The following is a 20676-nucleotide window of genomic DNA, read 5'->3' on the forward strand; positions in this document are numbered from 1 at the left end:
ATATGTTTATTGGCAGTTTATATCTTTAGAAAAATGTCTATTCATGGTCCTTATCCAGTTTTTAATTGGGTTTTTTTTTATTATTGAGTTGTTAAAGTACTTTATAGATTTTGAATTACTAGACCTTTATCAAGTATATTATTTGCAGATATTTTCTCCCATCCTGTGGGTTTTCCTTTCACTTTCTTAGTATCCTGTGGAGCATTAAAAAGTTTTAATTTGGCTTTAAACTCATTTTAAGTTTATTTGTTCTTAAGTTGTTTGTCCTATGGTGTCATATTTAAGAAACAATTGCCAAGTCTCTGTTTTCTTTGAAGATTTTTATTATTTTGACTCTTGTATTTAAGTCTTTGATACTTCTTGAGTTAGTTTTTATATATACTGTAAGATGGTTGTCCATCTTCATTCTTTTGCCTGTAATTACCCAGTTCTCCCAGCTTCCTTTTTGAAGAGATTATTCTTTCCCCAATGAACAGTCTTGGCAGCTTTGTCAGAAATTAATTAACAATAAATAAATTGATTTATTTCTGGACTCTTGGTTCTTTTTCATTGATCTCTGTGTCTGTCCTTATGCCAGTACCACACTGTCTTTAATTAGTCTTACTTTGTAGTAGGTTTTGAAATTGGGAAGTTGAGTCTTCCAACTTTGTTTTCATTTTGGCTTTTCTGGGTTCTTTGAATTTTCGCGGTAATTTTAGGATTAGCCTGTCAATTTCTATAAAGAAACCAGCCTGGATTCTGATAGGGATCTCACTGACTCTGTAGATCATTTGGAGAGTATTGCCTTCTTAACGGTATTAAATGTTCTGATCCATGAGCATGGGTATCTTTCCATTTACTTAGATCTTTTAATAATGCTTAGTAGTGTGCAGAATGTAAATGTTCCTTCTTTCACTAAATTTATTCCTTTGTATTTTTTAATACTATTGTAAATGGAATTTTCTTTCTTTGGCTGTGTCGGGTCTTAGTTGAGGCATGCAGGATCTTCGTTGCATCATGGGGGTCTTTTGTTGCGATGTACAGACTCTCTAGTTGTGGCATGTGGGCTGCAGAGAACTCAGGCTTAGTTGCTCTGCAGCATGTGGTATCTTAGTTCCCCAACCAGGGATTGAACCCACATCCCCTGCATTGCAGGGTGGATTGTTAACTACTGGACCACCAGGAAGTCCTGGAATAGTTTTCTTAATTTCATTTTTAGGATTGCTCATTGCAAGTTTGTAGATACCCAGTTGACTTTTATGTATTGATCTTGTAGGCTGCTTTGTTATTCAACTTCTTTTGAAATGTCTCCATCATTCTTTGATCATTTCTTTACTTTCTGACATAATAAAATATACCAGTCTCATTTTACACTTCTCTGTCCCAGCCCCAAATCAACCATTTGTTGGTTGTTTTTTTGTGGAAAGTGGTATTTAGAAATTGGTGTTTGCCTGGAGAAGGAAATGGCAACCCAGTTCAGCATTCTTGCCTGAAAAAGTCCATGGACAGAGGAGCCTGGCGAGCTGCAGTCCATGGGGTTGCATGACTGAGCACATATGTGTGAGGGTGGAGAGAGAGAGGTTGATAGCAATAAACTGATAGAGCTTAAAAAAAGAGAGAAACTGGTGTTTGATCATTAGATACTCATCGCTGCCACGATGTCACAGTTCCTAGGCCCACTCAATGGAAAGAGCTGAGAAATATATGTGTATCTGTATTTAATGCTTTATATATTCCTACTTTCCTCTCTAGATAGATAGACAGACAGACAGCCTTCATAATTCAGTTCAGAAGTGCAGGATTCATTCCAGCTTTTCCTTTCTCCCTTTACAAATTGATCATTTCTGTCTCTCACAGTAAGAAACGTGGCTCCCAATATCCTCAATATAATTACTTATTTATCCATTCTCTCAATTCTCAGTTTTAAACCAATCTCCCAGTCTTCGTTGAAATGCTGCTCTGCTCAGCTACCTCCCACATACAGGCACCAGACTCTTAGCTTTTCATATTTCAGCATTTTCAAAAATCATATGTATCTTAAAATTGGTTGTGTGTTTTAGAATTTTATTGGCAGTATTAATTCTTCCTTAGTGCTATGGAAAACAGTGGTGCCTGTTAAAATTGACAGTATATTAGATTTGAAACCATATACATATTTAACTATGAGTTTAAGAAGATAAGTAAATTTGATTTCAGAACTGAATAACTATAAATGATGCTATTTTTGGATGATCATGAAGGAATACTTCTAGAATTGGTCATTAGAATGATAACATTTCTGTGTACAATCATGGCATACTAGAACAGTAGAAGGTAGTGTCTGCCACATATAATAAGCATTTAAACTATGTAAGAAGGCAGGAATCCTGGAGTAGGTAGCCATTCCCTTCTCCAAGGAATATTCCCAACACAGGGATCCCGAACCCAGGTCTCCTGCATTACAAGCAAATTCTTTACCATCTGAGCCACCAGGCAAACCCTTTAAGAAGAACAGAGATATGCTATGTGAAAGCAGTTTTGTGCACTATTTTAATGAATAGGATTTTATTGATAATATAACTTTAATCATTAAAATATGTTTCAGTTTTATCTGGTAACCAAGTAACCAGCACCGCTTTATAAATTTGTTTTCCTGGGATACTTTTTTTCTATCCTTTGTATAACCTGTCTTTTGAACATGTATCCTCAGAAAGCTTGCTCTTATTGCATCTAAAAGATTTTTAATTTGTCATCATCCTTTATACTGTCCTGTAAGAATGAAGTATTCATTGTATTCATAGGATCTTCGAAATCAACTCTATGAATCATATTATTTAAATTTTATTTCTGCTATTTCAAGAAGTAAACTGGAAGATATTGCAAATGCAGCATTAGCGGCTAGTGCAGTAACACAAGTAGCCAAGGTAAGATTTTGGTTGGCTGACGTTTTGCTAATGTAAATTTAAGTAATAATCTGAAACCTATAGATCAGCATAGATGTCTCATTACAAAAGATCAGAGCAACCTAAGAAATAGACTCAAAATACTTCTCGAAAGAGTTTTGATAATGTAAATTATCTTCAACTTGAACTAGGCAAAATAAACCAAACTAAAGGAACTTATTAATTGATTAATTTAAAAGACAAAAATAAAAAGCTGAATCATTTTTTGGTTTAGTCTGGAATTTGTGTCATCTTTTTAGCTCAGCTTAGAAACAGTTTGACAGTTGTGTTGTCGTAAGTTAGACTATTTTGACACTGTTTTATATATAATCAATACGCTACTGTTGTTGTTTAGTCACTAAGTTGTGTCTAACTCTTGGCAATGCCATGGACTGTTGTCCGCGAGGCTCCTCTGTCTGTGGGATTTCCCAGGCGAGAATACTGGAGTGGGTTGCCATTTCCTTCTCCAGGAGATCTTCCTGACCCAGAGAATGAGCCTGTGTCTCCTGCATTGGCAGGCAGATTCTTTACCACTGAGCCACGCTATAGTCACCATACTATCTTCACATATTTTTTTAGTTAGGAGAGAGTATCCAAGGACACTGAATTGCATATTATAAGAAAGAAAGAATTCACAACAGGCCAGCAATTCTATATCATAGTGATTTTTTGTCATGTTCAGCTCAATTATAAATGAATCTATATATTCTTGGTTGTACCCCTGGTTTTGTTTTGTTTGTTTTTGGTTGTAGCCCTGTTTTGCCCTTTTGTTTCTTGAATTTGAATTTGGACAAGGTATAGCTGAAAATTCTGCAAAGTGATGTAGGGCAAATAAAAGACTAAAGAACAATGCTTTTAATTCCCATTCTTTAACAGATTGTTCATTCTTAGATAGTCCACTACTACTTCTGATTAGTTCTTGAGGCTTATGTCTTATTAGTCTTTCTGTTCTAAAATTTATTGTTGCTGCTGCTGCTGCTAATTCGCTTCAGTCGTGCCCAACTCTGTGCAGTCCCATACATGGCAGCCCACTAGGCTCCTCTGTCCCTGGGATTCTCCAGGCAAGAATACTGGAGTGGGTTGCCATTTCCTTCTCCAATGCATGAAAGTGAAAAGTGAAAGTGAAGTCGCTCAGTCGTGCCCAACTCTTTGCGACCGCATGGACTGGAGCCTACCAGGGTCCTCTGTCCATGGGATTTTCCAGGCAAGAGTACTGGAGTGAGGTGCCATTGCCTTCTTGGAAAATTTATCGTTAGTGTTACATGAAATAATGGGTACAGTCTTTTATTTAACTATATTTAACATATCTCAAATAGTTTTCTTAGTTTTTCTCCTGATTTGTACTTCTGTAAATACAGATCACAATGTAAAACCAGTTACTATGACTTTCTTAGGAAAGTGTTATTAAAATGAATATAAAAGTTAAAATTGTTTCTCTTCAAAATTGATATCTATTCCTATCCCCACCACAATTAAAAAAAAACTTTATATATTAACTTCTTTCTGAAAATGCTACTGTCCCTGAAAATTTATTGCCTAGTCTTGTTTTAATTGTTTATTAATGTTAACTTCTCATTTTTGCCCAGTTAGGCAGTCTGCAAATGGTATGATTTTTAATTATTGAATATAATTATAATTTTTAAAATTTTACCATTGGTAGGTTAAATCAAACTAAATGTGTATTCAGTATTATAAAATTGATTTGAAAACATTTTCTTTTGTTTCTAGGTTTTTGATCAGTATCTCAATTTTATTACTTTGGAAGATGACATGTTTGTATTATGTAATCAAAATAAGGAGCTTATTTCATATCGTGGTATGTAAAAATAAGAATATTGTAATTCATTGTTAACAAAATGAACAGTGTACTGTAAAAGAAAAAAACAGTGAACATGTTTAGTGCACTCCAAAACCAGCTTTGTTTACAGCACATAAAGAAAACAAGTCTCAGACTGAATTCTGTCACATATAAATAACATTTACTAAATCTGTTTAGTAAAGCTCAATGAGGCACAAATTATCTGACATTTTAGGTACCCCACAGCAACTTGCATGAATATTTTACTCATGGCAAGTAAGATAGTATTTTAGCAGTAGGATTCAGTTAATCTTTTAGTACTTTGATCTTTGAAAAAGAACAAGTTTACTTTGCTTCTCTGTGCAATAGTTTTCAAGTCTGTAAAACAGGACTAATAATACTATCTACCTCAGAGTTTTTGTGGGAGTTAAATGCATTCTTGTATGTTAAATGCCTGGAAAAGTTACTGACATTATTGTAAGTACTCAGCAAAGGTTGGTTATGTTGTCAAGGTCAGACAACAACAGAGAGTCAGCAGCTACTAAAGTCCTATTATGGAATGATGTATAAGTACCATTTTCAAGTAGAGGTGGTTGTGCTATGCTGTGCATAGTTGCTCAGTCATGTCCGACTCTTTGCAACCCCATGGACTGAAGCCCGCCAGGCTCCTCTATCCATGGGAATTCTCTAGGCAAGAATTCTGGAGTGGGTTGCCATGCCCTCCTCCAGGGGATCTTCCCAACCCAGGGATCGAACCCAGGTCTCGCCCGCATTACAGGCAAATTCTTTACCATCTGAGCCACCAGGGAATCCCTGTTCATGCATTAGTAGGATTGAGTACTGGTATTTGATCAAATGCTATCTAATCCCCTCTGAAGTTTGTATTCCCAGTTTTGATAAACTGACCATTTCTTGGATGTAGATTAAAATTAACACATGCACACACACACACACAACATCCATACCACGTTTTATTATGTGTTGATTTTTTTTCCTTTGTAAAAACACTTACTGTGAGATCTACCCTCTTAACATTTTGATAAGTATACAATACAGTATTGTTGACTTTGGTACAGTGTTGTATGGCAACTCTGTAGAACTTATTCATCTTGCTTTGTGCCCATTGATTAGTTGTGTCAAACATTTTAAGGACAGTTACAGCATATAGAGGATGTGATTAGCCAATTCATTGAAATGACTAATTTGGTACTTAAGGATTGAGATGTTTGGGGATGACTAGTGTTTAAGTGGTACTAACATAGGGAGTATGTCCCTCCCGTGGTGGCATTTGGAAATGTGTGAGGACAGTTTTGATTGTCACAGTTGCTACTAGCATTCAGTGAGCAGGGACTCGCAGTGCTAGATATTCTGCAGTGTTTCAGCCATACTCACACAGAAAATTGTTCTGCTCAAAATGCCAGTTGCATCCTATTGTAAAACACGGAACCAGATGGTAAACTCCCAAGAGAAGAGAACATGAATCTTTTGGTTTTACCTCGCTCCATAGCCTACCTTCTTGTTGAAATTAAGCAACAGTTCCAAATGGGTATAAATATTTGCTGAATTGTCCATGTAAGAGATTTTTGACAGTACTGTATTTATTTATAGACATCTATTTACATTTTACTGACCTTTAACTTAATTAACTACTCAAGTTGCTAAGTTTAAAACTAGTTTCCCTTTGACCTTTAAGCTAAAATTGTAAATATTGTTACAATATTTACAAATATGGCTTTGTAAAAACAAGCACCTTTTCTTAATTCTTTGATCATTTGGCTCAGGTTGAACCAACTAAATTCTAGTCTCATTTAACAGACTTAGTCAACAAACTTAGTTTGTTAAATTCCTTTAAACACTTCAAATTCCATTTATAAATTCAGCATATTAAATTTTAAGTATTTTTAAATTGATCTATAGTCAATTTACAATATTATATGTTACAGGTGTATAATATAGTGCCTCACAATTTTTAAAGGTTATATTCCATTTATAGTTTGTATAAAATATTGGCTATATTCCCTGCATTGTATAGTGTATCCTCATAGCTTATTTTATCTTGACTTAAAATAATTTGCACCTCTTAATCCCTAACCCTAGGTTCCCCCCTTCCCTCTCCCCACTGGTAACCATTTGTTTGCTATCTGTAGCTGTGAGTCTGCTTCTTTTTTGTTATATAACTAGTTTGTTATGTTTTTTAGATTTCACATGTGAGTGATATCATGCAGTATTTGTCTCTCTGTGATGTCTCTCTAAATAACTTCTTTCATTTAGCATAGTATCCTCCAGGTCCATCTACATTGCTGCAGATAGCAAAATTTCATGATTTTTTTATGGATGGGTAGTTTTAAGTTCTTCAGATACCACACCAGGCAAATTTATAGATCTAACAAACAAAATCTGCCCAAATATTTAAATAATTATTAAAAATAGTTAAATTTATAGTGAGTCTAAATTCATTAAACATTCATGCTTATAAATATTTTCTTATATCTGTCAACTTAAAAAATCACATATGAAAGTATTACTGAATTTAAAGTATAAATTTATTAATTTTAAGGTTTAATCACATGGTTAATTGTTCAGATTCTCAGTAGTATAATTATAATGATAATATTATTCTATATACTCTTTACAATATAAGCTCATTTACTCCTCAGAATAACTTAATGAAGTTGTATATTAATATTATTTCTATTTTCTAGATGAAAAAAACTGAGGCATAGATAAGAAGAAGCTTAATAAGGAAATGGCAAAACCAGGTTACTACACCCAGGCAATCACTCAGAGTTAGTGCTCTTTCTTAATCATTATGTAGTTATGTGCCAAATCCTCTCAAACATTACAGGTGCTTTAAGTAGTTATTTTAAACAGATTGTTACTAACATAAATCAAGTATATTGATACCATGGATTGAGTCTGTATCCCCTGTGTTTTGTGGATTAGCAATTTATTAAACAAAGAATGCAGAGTCACCACCTCAGTTAGACTTAGGCTGATGTCTCAGACAAACCAAGTAGCTGTCGACAGTGAGTTGAACTTATTGATGGACAGTGTTTTGACTGTTGAGGTCAGTTGTTTCAGAGGTGTGGGACTAGGGTATAAGACCTGAAGGCTGGAGGTGTCCTACCAATTTTTACCTGAACCAGTGATTAAGAGTTTAGTAAAAATAAGGGATAAAATGCTGATCACTTCTTTCTCCTTTCCCTGGGTTGTTTTAGCCATTAACAGACCAGGTGTCAGAAATAGAAACTGTTGTGGCCACTCTAGTTGCCAGCCTCTCTTGCTTTTTTGTTTACGCTGGGTTGGTATGCCTTGAATTTATATAATTCACATTATGCCATTTCTGTCATCTGATTTGAATCGATGGCAGCCTGCAATACTCAATAGCAGCGTGTTTCCTCATCTGGATTATGGTTAAAGGCTTTTTTACTTTTATGTTCTCTGCATGTACCATACTTCCTTTGAATGCTTTGATCTATCCAATTGGATTAATATTTCCTCTCATGCTGATCACAGGTCATAGTAAATTTTATATTTGTTTTCACATTCAGGTTGCTGGGAATCTAAAAAGAGTATTACATAATATTTTAGTCCAGTCAGTCATTTGACGAATAGTTACTGAGCATCTACTTGTCAGACATTGGGCCTGCAAACTCAGAGAGAGGGGAAGATATATAAGGCAAGGTCTTTGTTTCATAAAGTATAGCCACAGCAGACTGTTTTTCAAGTGTGGAAACCATGATGTAGTAAAGTAGTCAGGACAGCAGAGTCTGGTTGTCCATCTAGTGAGTAGTCTTGCCATCTCTCTTTATTCTTCCCTCCTGGCTAGGGACCGTTATTCTATCCTTTTAAAAACATTTGAAATGTTGGCTGTTAAAGTTCCAAGACAGAAATGGGACAAAAAAGAAAAAATGTGTAGTCCCAGGTGTTTGTCAAAATTGCAGGTTTCCTAGAATTATCCCAAATCTATTGAATTGAATCCCTGAAGGTAAGGGCTTAAGAATCTTTAATAGCTTCCTAAAAAACTTCTTTCTGTTCTGTCATATTCTTAGAGTGATTCTTATACTCACTAAAGTTTGAGAACCACTTAAGTACAGTAGTACATCAGAAAAGAAATTCATACAATTTGTTACAAGACAAAGAAAATATACGTGATGTTGATCTTGCCATAATTGATTTGCATTGGTCTTTTGTAGCAGTATTAGATAATAAAATCTGTAGTTTCTTGAGGTCATCTAACATTTGTGAATAAAATTAAGGAATACAATATTTATTTTCCTGTTTGCTCTGGCAAAAATTTTGTGTAGTATATGTGGCAGGTTTTTCTTTTTTCTTATTAGCACTCTAATACGATACTATTAGAATACTAATGAGATACTTATTAGTATTAGACATTAGTATTAGATACTATTAGATACGAAACTGCTTATTACTACTACCAATATTGAGGGTTTTTTTTTTGAGGTATCATAATTTTTACTGGATATTTGTTCACTTAAAATTTAAAACAAAAAGGGTTTTACTTGTTTGAAGATTGCAAAGATTGTAAAACTGCCTACTGATATGTGCTTAGTAATAATCTTAAAAGTGTAGTAAAGATAAGGGATAAATTCCAACTTTTTTCTCCTTTACCTGTGTCATTTTAGCCATTAACAGACCAGATATCACAGACACGGAAATGGAAACTGTTATGGACACTATTGTGGACAGCCTCTTTTGTTTTTTTGTTACACTGGGTAAGTTTTCAAATCTTTATTTCTCCAAAGTAAATAAATTATTTAACAACTCATTTTCACCTGTTTTACTGTAATGTGATCCCTTATGATCTGTCTGGATCTGTATAGGCCCTCTCCAGAGCTGGGATAAAACATACATTCTATACTTTATAAAACCACAATTCTTTTAATAATTTGATGTTGATCAAATTATTAAAAGAATTTAGCAGCTCTCCTGAGTTGTGGCCTTAAGACATCTTTGGTAATTGTGACTTTCTGATACATTGTTTGGTTTGCTTGTGGCTTCACCTGTGTGCCTGTTAGTTTTCTTTTAATATATCATTTTGAAAAATTTCAGATACTCTTCTGATTAGAGAGATACATGCCTTTTAACCATTAAAGCAAATTCCCAAGGCTCCAGAAAACACTGAATTTATATAACCTACTAATCCGATGTATTCTCAACTTTAAGTATTTCTTTGGAATATATAAAGTTACTTATAGTTACACTACTATATCTACTATATGACTTTATTCTTCACTAATAATGGATCTAAATATTGCTTATATGTGAAATCTAGAAAAATGGTACAGATTAACTTATTTGCAAAGCAGAAATAGAATCACAGATGTAGAGAATAAGTTTATGGTTACCAAGATGGGGGAAAGGGGGTGAGTTGGGAGATTGGGATTGACATATATTTACATACACACACTATGTATAAAATACATAACTAATGAGAATCTACTGTATAGCACAGTGAACTCTACTTAATGACCCGTGGTGACCTAAATGGGAAGGAAATCTAAAAAAAGAGTAGCTATATGTGTTCATATATCTGATTCACTTTGCTGTACAGCAGAAACTAACACAACATTGTACAGCAACTATACTCCAACAAAAAGAAAAAAAACAGAATGGATCTTTTTAGAAACCTTCTAATTGCGATTTTAATTTTAATTTTGCAGACACTGAAAACCTTTCAGTTAAAATGATTCTTACACTAGGTTAATTAAATTTGTCTCCATTTCAGAATTGAGAAAATTGAGAGATAGATGCATAACATTCAGACAAAAGTTTGACAAGAATTTGCATACAGATTTTGGGGCTCTTCCTTTCTGTGATTTTTACCTTTAATTTCCAGCCCTGAAGTCCAGGCTTTGGTTCCCCAGCTCAGTGAGTTTTCTGTTTTCTGCTTGAGCTCTTTCTCCTGTGTGCCATGTAAACTGGAAAGTACCCTCAGGAGGAAAGCTGGTTAAAAGTCTTGGTTTTTAAGCATTTCTCTAAAGAGTTTTACCCTCCTCCACTTTCTACTTGCTTTCGATTGTTCTCAGTACCTTCAAATGGGATTGTTGTTGGGCTTTTTTTTTTAAAGAAAACGCATGCATACCACTTTTAGTCATTAAACAGACAAAGTTAATCTTTCTGTTTTTACTGTCACACATATTTTCCAGAATTTCACTGATTGCTAGAGTTATTGTGGACATTAAGTTTATTTTCAGTTGATGATAACTATATTTTCAAAGTGAGGGTAGATTGAAATAGAAGTATGCAGGTCACTGAAGTGGTAGAGCCACATTTATTATGTAGAGTATTAGAAAGTGATCTTCTCAAAGGAAAAATTGGAATTACTGCCAACCTGACATTAGAAGATATCAATAATAAATTAAGTGTGAAAAAAAGTCAATTTAAGGACAGTATATAAAATATCCTATATACATGCCACACACACATACTTATTTTCAAAATATGTAGAATATAACCTGAACGCATTCCTAGCTAATTCTTAGTGGAGAGTATTTTGGAATGCTGGAATCAAGAGAATTAACTTTATGCATTTCTAATATGGAATTTTCTTAGGACAGACATAAAAATAGCTTACCATCAGAAAAAAACAAAGTTTTAAAAAATATACTAATATCTCATGTTTTTACTTTCACAATTGGCTGAGCATTCTTTGTATAGAATCTAAAATGTAAAAAATGTCAGCATATAAATATTACAGTGTTCTTAGTTTGTTTTATGAGATTTTGCAATGTGATTTTTTTTCTCATTTTAGGATTTCAGCCTTCAGTGAAACTTGGAATAATAGAAATTAAGAAGTCTAAAATGAGTTGGTTTGATAATAAATTTAGGCCAACTTTAGGAGCATTTTATTAATACATTATGCAAAGAATGTGTTTTCTACTGTCTTTTTAATTGTATTTTTTAAAAGACTAATTTGTAATACAAAAAAACAACAACCAAACTGTTAAATTAGATAAACTCTTTTCAGTTAAGTATTAACGAACCCAGTGGGCAGAGAGTAAACTTTTTTGAAACTGCCTATAGAGTATCAAAGTGCTGATTTAGTTAGTCCATTGAAAAGATAGGGTCGCACTGATTGGCCCCTACAATATAAAGGTCATCTTTTTCTGACTCCCTGATGTTCATTATGGAAAAGTCCATTTCCTCTCAAAACCATAAATCCTTACATGTTTGTAGCCTTTAACACATCCTTTATATATTATTGTTTGATGCCAATGTATTTTATAAGTATTTTAATTAAGAGCTGAAATCATTGCTAACATCTATTATTAAAATAGGTGCTGTCCCTATAATCAGATGTTCAAGAGGAACAGCAGCAGAAATGGTAGCAGTGGTGAGTTCATGCAAATACCCATTGGAGATAAAGAATATTGTGTCAGTTGTTTTCCTTACATTCCTCAAATGTTTTAGTTAATATTAAGTATGTATGTATACTAGTTATGGGTTCTATATTAAGTGCCAAAGGCAAATGTTGTTTTGTTTTGTTTTTTCAATAACATTGGGATTCCACCAAAAACAGAAAGTAATCATTGTGATCTTATGATGAAGTAAAATTATTTACTCCAGTGTGAATTTGCTGTACCAGCCCTGTTTCTTTTTTACTGAAATATATATTTCTCATTTACCTTTGTCTAAGTAGTATTTTATACTTACTTGGTTGCCCTAATCATTTAATATATACTTAATGTCATTTAACAAACATTTGTTAGCAATTATAATAATTTTTTAAATGATGAAGTATATTTTGTTCTCTTAATACTTTAATTCAGTGTAAAATGAGCATTCAAAAATTGCTTTAAGGATTAAAAAATAAGAGATTAGAGAAATTGTAGAGGTACTGAAAAGAAGGTAAATGGTATGGAAAGATGGAAGAAGATACACAACCATTTTGGGGTTTTATTAGTCCAGATGAATCATTGACAACTAGAGAGCTGGTTTCTTTCACGTATTCCATTTCTCTTCTGGAGCCTCTTGTAGCCACACTGTTTAGACAGCTTCCTTGGTACAGCAGAGTTATGCTTTGGAAGAGAGGGTGAGTCGTTACCTAAAGTAAAAATCATCAACCAAAAGTGATTATTAGTGAAATCTGGTCTGAATAGAAATAGCATTGGTCTTTTCAAGTCCAGGTTAGGATGATATTGTATAATAAAGAAGCTAAAAGTTTAGAATTACTGTTTTATAAAAGAATTCTAAATTTCTTAGTTTAAAATTAAGAGTACATTGTATACTACCCTATATAAAGTTCTGTGAATTATTCTTTAAGAGTTAATGTAAAATTTCTTTTTTCAGAAACTGGATAAGAAACTTCGGGAAAATCTGAGAGATGCAAGAAACAGTCTTTTTACAGGTGACACACTTGGAGCTGGCCAATTCAGGTATTATGTTAGTTAATATACTCTTGAAAATGAGGGATTTTTGGTTGTTTTCCTTGTCTGATAGAATATTCTTATACTAGAAAGTCAAAATCAGGGTTTTGATTCAAATTGCTCTTAAAAATACAAATGTAATATTTTATTTAATTTACCTTCTTTTGTTGGAATTTTCTGTTTTGCATTTTTATCATCTTTTATAGGATAAATTTTTCTGTTTAACAGTACCTATGCCTGGTAGATGTTCAGTAAAATTTACTGAATGAATGAATATATATTTCCCAGTAAGTTAATATTATACTGTGTGTAGAAACAAAATCAACCACAGTGTAAATATATTAAAGATAAAAGTTTTGCTTTGTTAAAAAAATACGTATTTTTCTGTTTATATGGCTCTGACCAAAGCCACTTTCTTTTCATTATCATTTAGCCTTTTAGTAATGGAAAAAAGTAAGTGAGAAACTGGTAATGCCTATGTCAGCTTCTACTTGTCTACTAAACTGGTTTCCATTTTTACATTAAAATATCAACAAAATATTTTTGTCTTTGTTACCATGTCTAGCATAAGTAGATAATACCAAAGTTATTGATGGCTTTATTATTATGGAATAGAAATACTCTTTTTAAAAACTACCCATTATAGTGCATGTAACTTTTGATTATTAAAAATAATAGACAATATTGGGGTGAAGAAATAAACCCATGCCCTTGGCTAGAAATTATTTCAAGGGGAATAGATAGTATTTTGGAAAATTGTTACCCCTCATCTTAGGTGAATTAATAAATAAAGCCTGTGAAAACTGCCTTCCAGGAATTACCATTTTATGGTAACCTTGCATAGACTTCAAGTCAATTTGATGGCTCCTGCAGTCTTGTATACTATTCCTATCATTTAGAGTTAACACTAACATTGTGTTTCAATTGTTTGTTCAGCTATTTCACTTCCTGTGTTAAACTGTTCTTCAGTTTCACTGCCCTTTCTAAATATTCTTCTAAATATTTTTTATTAAGTAGAGCAGAGAGATCAAATTCTCATCTTAATTTTTTTTTTTTAACAGAAGCAACCACTGTAGCATACCTTATTGAACAGTTCCTTTTTTATTGTGCTCTGGTATAGGTGTTAGAAACTAAAATAAAGGCACTATTTTATTTAGATAATTTTTTTTTAGTGTATTCACAAAATCATAATATAACTGTCTTATTTTTAGTTTGTTATATGCATTTCTAAATTATTTGAATTGGGGTCAGTAGCCTTGTTGGGGAGAAGGGCATGGCAACCCACTCCAGTATTCTGCCCAGTATTCTGGCGGGGTATAGTCCATGGGGTTGAAAAAGTCAGACATGACTGAAGCAACTCAGCAGGCAGGCAGGCAGGCAGGCAGCCTGGTTGGATTATTGTTAAATGTATTTAAATCCAGTTGTAGCTAATGATTCTCACCAAGAATTTGGTAATGTCTAGAGACAGGTCAGTTGTCACAACTGGGTAGATGCTACTGGAATCCAGGGGTGCACTGTGGGATGCTGCTGTACATTTGACACTACAGAGGACAACTCCCCATAATAAGGAATTATTCAGCCCCAGATGTCAATAGTGCTGAGTTAAGAAACGCTGCCATAGGCCGTGTTCCCTGCCCTCCACCTAGCTGTGGAATAATAAAGGATAGTAGGTGGTGATAAGGGTGCTACTCCTGCCTTTTTATCAACAAGTCTTATAATTAGTGCAGTTGGGAATTCACTGTCTTATACCCTGTTACTGAAATGGTCAGAGGTCTCGTGCAGGAGGAAATATATATGGTAAATATAATCAGGCAGCTATGCTTATTGAAAATTGATGTGTACTCTTGATACTCTTGTACTCTCTAAAGCAAAAACTCTGTGACTTTTGGAGACACATGATAACCAGATGACTCTGTGCCTCAATTTGCTTTAGATGTTTATTTTGCATCTAGATGATAACAATAGAGTTAAATAATATTTGAAATGTATGGTAAGTGAATAATTATATAATTAGTTACTGTTGTTGCATGGTTTTAGTTTCATGTAGTGGGATAGGGTTTTTGTGAGGCTCTTCTCTTGAATCTGCTTTTTTGAATTTGTGTTTACAGGAAAAATGGAATTTGTAATTTATGAAACCATTGGAACATTTGTATAAATTTGTAAGATCCTACTGTCTAATTGTTTTTCCTGAAGTTGACAAAGGGCTTTCATTTTGTTTCTCCAAAAATGTAAAATTTAAATCTGAGTAGAAGCAACTTATTCTTACTTTGATAACTAAAAATTATTGTGTAGAAGTATTTGTATCGATTTTTTTCCTTTAAGAAAGTTGACTAAGACATAAAATATATCATACACAGGCCCTAGGATAGTCCAAAGCATTACTTGTTTGTACTTGGAAACTTTTTAGAAAGGAAAGTATTATGGAATATCAATATTAACATATTATATCAAAATGACAGTACACTGAAAGTATTAGGAGAATTTAGATGTATACACTGGTATCAATAGTTACATAGTTTTTTTAATATATTTACAGCTTCCAAAGGCCCTTATTAGTCCTTGTGGACAGAAACATAGATTTGGCAACTCCTTTACACCATACTTGGACATATCAAGCGTTGGTGCATGATGTACTGGTAAGAGACTAAATATACTACTTTCTGCTAACATGTAGTAACATTCAGTGGTCTCCTTAACTTAAAACTAACATCACAGCTACAGAAACACAGATGAGAAGGATGCAGCCAAGAAATGGAAACAATAAAAGGAATGGAATTTGGAATCACTGGATGTAGAGGCTGAAGAATAGTGAAACCTTAAGGTTTAAAGTTCCAAATTTATAGTCTTTATATTATAAGATAAGTCAGTGGTATTGTTGAAATGATGGGGGAGGAAAGAATGGAGGAAGATGAGTGGCTGGACTTTTTTTTAAATTTTTCATAATGAGTATCTAAATAAATTTGTTCTCCCTGGGGAGAAAAGCTGTTTGTTTGTCTTTTTTTTTCCCTTTTTCCCTGGGAATCTGTTAAGCCTCATTTTATGATAAAAATAAATAGTATTTTTTATATTACATTGTATGTTTTCTGAAGTAATTCCACATAGGTATTTTCATGCTTGAAACTAAAATCTGTATTTATACATGCATATATTCATCTACTAAATTTTATAAACAGCATGTGATATACACAGATAAGTAAAAACAGCCCTAGTCTCAAAGGCAATGTAAAGAAAAGATGTACACAAGTAATTTCTGTATAACACACTATATAAAAGGGCCAGAATAGTCCCCGTTTGTAAGATAGAAAAATTGAGACACAGAAATTAAAGAATTTGAACCCAAATTATTGACTCTGCCAAGATCAGCACTCTGCAATTTACTAAATCCTAGCCCAGGCTTCTAGGGAGTATGGTATTAAATAGCGTCATTATTGCAAACACTGCCTGAAAGGTCATCTAGAAAGGAAATGAAAGACATGGAAGATACGGTTTTGGTTTCATGGTTTATTTCTTTAAAAGACAGACTCTAGCTGTAAGAGATGTTAAGATTACTGATGGAAATTGGCAGTTCTGTGCAATTCTGTATCCTAGAGTCCTTTGCCATTCTGGACTCTAGGATAAGTGTTAATGATAGTGGTCCGCTCTGATTCAGTAGCGAGAATAGGAAGAATCAAAGGGATGCTGAATTCAACTGTAAGTAGCAGAACATGGAAACTGATTCTCATGAATCAATAAGAGGCTGAAGAACTACTATTGCAGTACTTACGCTTTGACAGAACATTCTAGACCCTTGTTTTAGCAGTAAAGCACGTGAAAATATTCCCTTCTTCTTGTAGCATTCTTTCTTGTAGGAGAGACAAGCAATAAACAGAATATGTAATATTTCATAAGGTGAAAAGTAATCTGCAGAAAAGTAAAGTAGGTAATGGTGAACAGGTTTGCAGTTTAAAAATAGGGAAGACCTCACTGAAAAAGAGACATTTGAGGGATGATCTAAAGAAAAGGTACTAACTTTATATAACTGTATGGGATGCTTACTCGCATTCTAGGCAGAAGGATGCCTGATATCTTTAAAACGTGGCAAGGCAGCCAAAGTGGCCAGAGCAAGTAAGGCAGGGGAAAGTAGCAGGAGATGAAGTAAAATGGAACACAGGGTGCAGTGTAGCATAAAGGCCACAGTAAGGATATTGATTTTTTTTTTAATACTGTCTTTCTTGCTTCACTGGGTCTTTGTTGTTGCGTGTGAGCTTTCTCCAGTTGTGGCGAGTGGGGAGCCAGCAGTGTGCAGGTTTCTCATTGTGGTGGCTTCTCCTGTTGTGGAGCATGAGCTCTAGGGCACGCGAGCTTCAGTTGTTGCAGCACATGGACCCAGTAGTTCTGGCACATGGGACCTAGTTGGCCTATGGCATGTGGGATCTTCCTTGACAACCTACGTCCCCTACATTGGCAGGTGGATTCTTAAGCACTGGAACACCAGGGAGGTCCAGGATGTTGATTTGAGGGAAGTGGAGAGCCAGGTGCAGTTTTGGGTAAAGGAGTGACATCTGATACACATTTTGAGAGTATCATCCTAGCTACTATTTTCCATACAGTGGAAGAACAGAAGAGACTTTTTGGCCAGCCTAATATATTGAAAGACTCCTTGGGGCCATAGAAAGGGTCAAGAAGATCAGTTCAGTGTTGCAGTTATCGTACGAGATGGTAGATAATATAAAGCATCAAGACAAAAAACAGTCTGGAGAGGTTGCATATCTCCCCCTTTGAATGGAAAATGGATTAATAAATAAGTATGCATGTCTGCCAAAAAAGAGAGATGGTAGAGATCTACAACAGGATGGAAGTGGTGATGGTTGTGATAGTCTGTTCAGTTCAGTTGCTCAGTCGTATCCAACTCTGCGACCCCATGGACTGCAGCACCCAGGCCTCCCTGTCCATCACCAACTCCCTGAGTTTACTCAAACTCATGTCCATTGAGTTGGTGATGCCATCCAACCATCTCATCCTCTGACATCCTCTTCTCCTCCCAGCTTCAATCTTTCCCAGCATCAGGGTCCTTTCAAATGAGTCCGTTCTTCACATCAGGTGGCCAAATATTGGAGTTTCCACTTCAGCATCAGTTCTTCCAATGAATATTCAGGACTCATTTCCTTTAGGATGAACTGGTTGGATCTCCTTGCAGTCCAGGAGATTCTCCAAGAGTCTTCTCCAACACAACAGTTCAAAAGCATCAATTCTTCAGTGCTCAGCTTTCTTTATAGTCCAACTCTCAAATCCATACATGACCACAGGAAAAACCATAGCTTTGACTAGATGGACCTCTGTTGGCAAAGTAATGTCTCTGCTTTTGAATATGCTGTCTAGGTTGGTTATAACTTTTCTTCCAAGGAGTTAGCGTCTTTTAATTTCATGGCTGCAATCACCATCTGCAGTGATTTTGGAGCTCAAAAAGATAAAGTCTGTCACTGTTTCCACTGTTTCCTCATCAATTTGTTATGAAGTGATGGGATGGATGCCATGATCTTCGTTTTCTGAATTTTGAGTTTCAAGCCAACTTTTTCACTCTCCTCTTTCACTTTCATCAAGAGGCTCTTTAGTTCTTTGCTTTCTGCCATAAGAGTGGTGTCATCTGCATATCTGAGGTTATTGATATTTCTCCCGGCAATCTTGATTGCAGCTTGTGCTTCTTCCAGCCCAGCGTTTCTCATGATGTACTCTGCATAGAAGTTAAATAAGCAGGGTGACAATATACTGCCTTGATGTACTCCTTTTCCTATTTGGAACCAGTCTGTTGTTCCATGTCCAGTTCTAACTGTTGCTTCCTGACCTGCATACAGATTTCTCAGGAGACAGGTCAGGTGGTCTGGTATTCCCATCTCTTTCAGAATTTTCCACAGTTTGTTGTGATCCACACAGTCAAAAACTTTGGCATAGTCAGTTAAGCAGAAGTAGCTATTTTTCTGGAACTCTCTTGCTTTTTCGATGATCCAGTGAATGTTGGCAACTTGATTTCTGGTTCCTCTGCCTTTTCTAAATCCAGCTTGAACATCTGGAAGTTCTCAATTCATGTACTTGTTGAAGCCTGGCTTGGAGAATTTTGAGCATTACTTTGCTGGTGTGTGAGATGAGTGCAGTTGTGTGGTAGTTTGAGCATTCTTTGGCATTGCCTTTCTTTGGGATTAGAATGAAAACTAACCTTTTCCAGTCCTGTGGGCACTGCTGAGTTTTCCAAATTTGCTGGCGTATTGAGTGCAGCACTCGCACAGCATCATCTTTCAGGATTTGAAATAGCTCAACTGGAATTCCATTCCATCATCTCCACTAACTTTGTTCATAGTGATGCTGCCTAAGGCCCACTTGGCTTCACATTCCGGATATCTGGCTTTAGGTTGGTGATCACACCATCATGATTAACTGGGTCGTGAAGATCTTTTTGTATAGTTCTTCTGTGTATTCTTGCCACCTCTTCTTAATATCTTCTGCTTCTGTTAGGTCCATATCATTTCCGTCCTTTATTGTGGCCGTCTTTCCATGAAATATTCCCTTGGTATCTAATTTTCTTGAAGAGATCTCTAGACTTTCCCATTCTGTTGTTTTCCTCTATTTCTTTGCATTGATCACTCTTAAATGTAGAGTAATAGAATTGACTGATGAATTGTATGTGAGATGTAAGAGAGAAGAGCCAAAGATGATGCCAAAGTTTTGGTCGTTGTGAATGAACACTATTGAGATGGGAAAGATGTGGAAGAAGCAGTTTTGGGGGGGAAGATCAGAGGTTGAGTTTTGGATATATTAAATGTGAGATACTTATTAAAATAACTGAAATATAGCTAATATCATTAGGTAGGTAGTTGATATTAGCTATACTTCAGTATAGGAGTCTGAAGTTAAGGCGAAACGTCTAGAGAAGTAAATTTAGAAGTAGTTCATATATAAGTGGCATTTAAAACCAGGAGATAAGATGGAATCACCAAGGGAATGAATATCGATAGAGAAGAGCGAAGAGGTCTAAGAACTGATCTCTGAGGCTTTTCAATATCTAGAGATGGGAGTGGTGAATAGGATTTTAATGATTTTATCTATTTATATATTTTGGCTGTGCTAGGTCTTCATTGTTGCATCTTTTCTTTAGTTTTGACAAGTAGGGGCTACTCTCTGGTTGTGGTGCATGGGCCTCTTGTTGCTGGGCATGGGCTCTGAGGCATGCGGGCATCAGGAGTTGTGGCTCAAGGGCTCAGTAGTTGCTGTTCCTGCCTCCGGAGCAGAGGCTCAATAGTTATGGTGCTCCAGCATAGTTGTTCCATGGCGTGTGGGATCTTCCCAGACCCGAGACTGAACTTGTGTTTCCTGCATTAGCAGGAGTGTTCTTTACCAATGAGTCATCAGGAAAGCCCCCCAGAAAGATTTTTAAATGAGAAGAAGTACAGCATGTTTGGAGAAGGCAATGGCACCCCACTCCAGTACTCTTGCCTGGAAAATCCCATGGACGGAGGAGCCTGGTAGGCTGCAGTCCATGGGGTCACCAAGAGTGGGACACGACTGAGTGACTTCACTTTCACATTCCACTTTCATGCATTAGAGAAGGAAATGGCAG

At 35.2% G+C, this 20676-nt stretch overlaps 1 protein-coding gene across 1 annotated transcript in view; it reads left to right on the forward strand.

Annotated features, from left to right (window-relative positions):
- The window catches only part of SCFD1 (sec1 family domain containing 1), a 109206-nt gene that overhangs the window by 14483 nt on the left and 74047 nt on the right, over positions 1-20676 (forward strand). Inside the window, exons 5-10 of the mRNA XM_068991605.1 lie at positions 2760-2882; positions 4629-4716; positions 9345-9434; positions 12000-12055; positions 13012-13097; positions 15625-15724. Coding sequence (XP_068847706.1) covers positions 2760-2882; positions 4629-4716; positions 9345-9434; positions 12000-12055; positions 13012-13097; positions 15625-15724 — 543 coding nt within the window. The remainder of the gene's footprint in view (positions 1-2759; positions 2883-4628; positions 4717-9344; positions 9435-11999; positions 12056-13011; positions 13098-15624; positions 15725-20676) is intronic.

This window comes from Capricornis sumatraensis, chromosome 19 (assembly GCF_032405125.1).
Source record: "Capricornis sumatraensis isolate serow.1 chromosome 19, serow.2, whole genome shotgun sequence".
Classification (NCBI taxonomy): domain Eukaryota; kingdom Metazoa; phylum Chordata; class Mammalia; order Artiodactyla; family Bovidae; genus Capricornis; species Capricornis sumatraensis.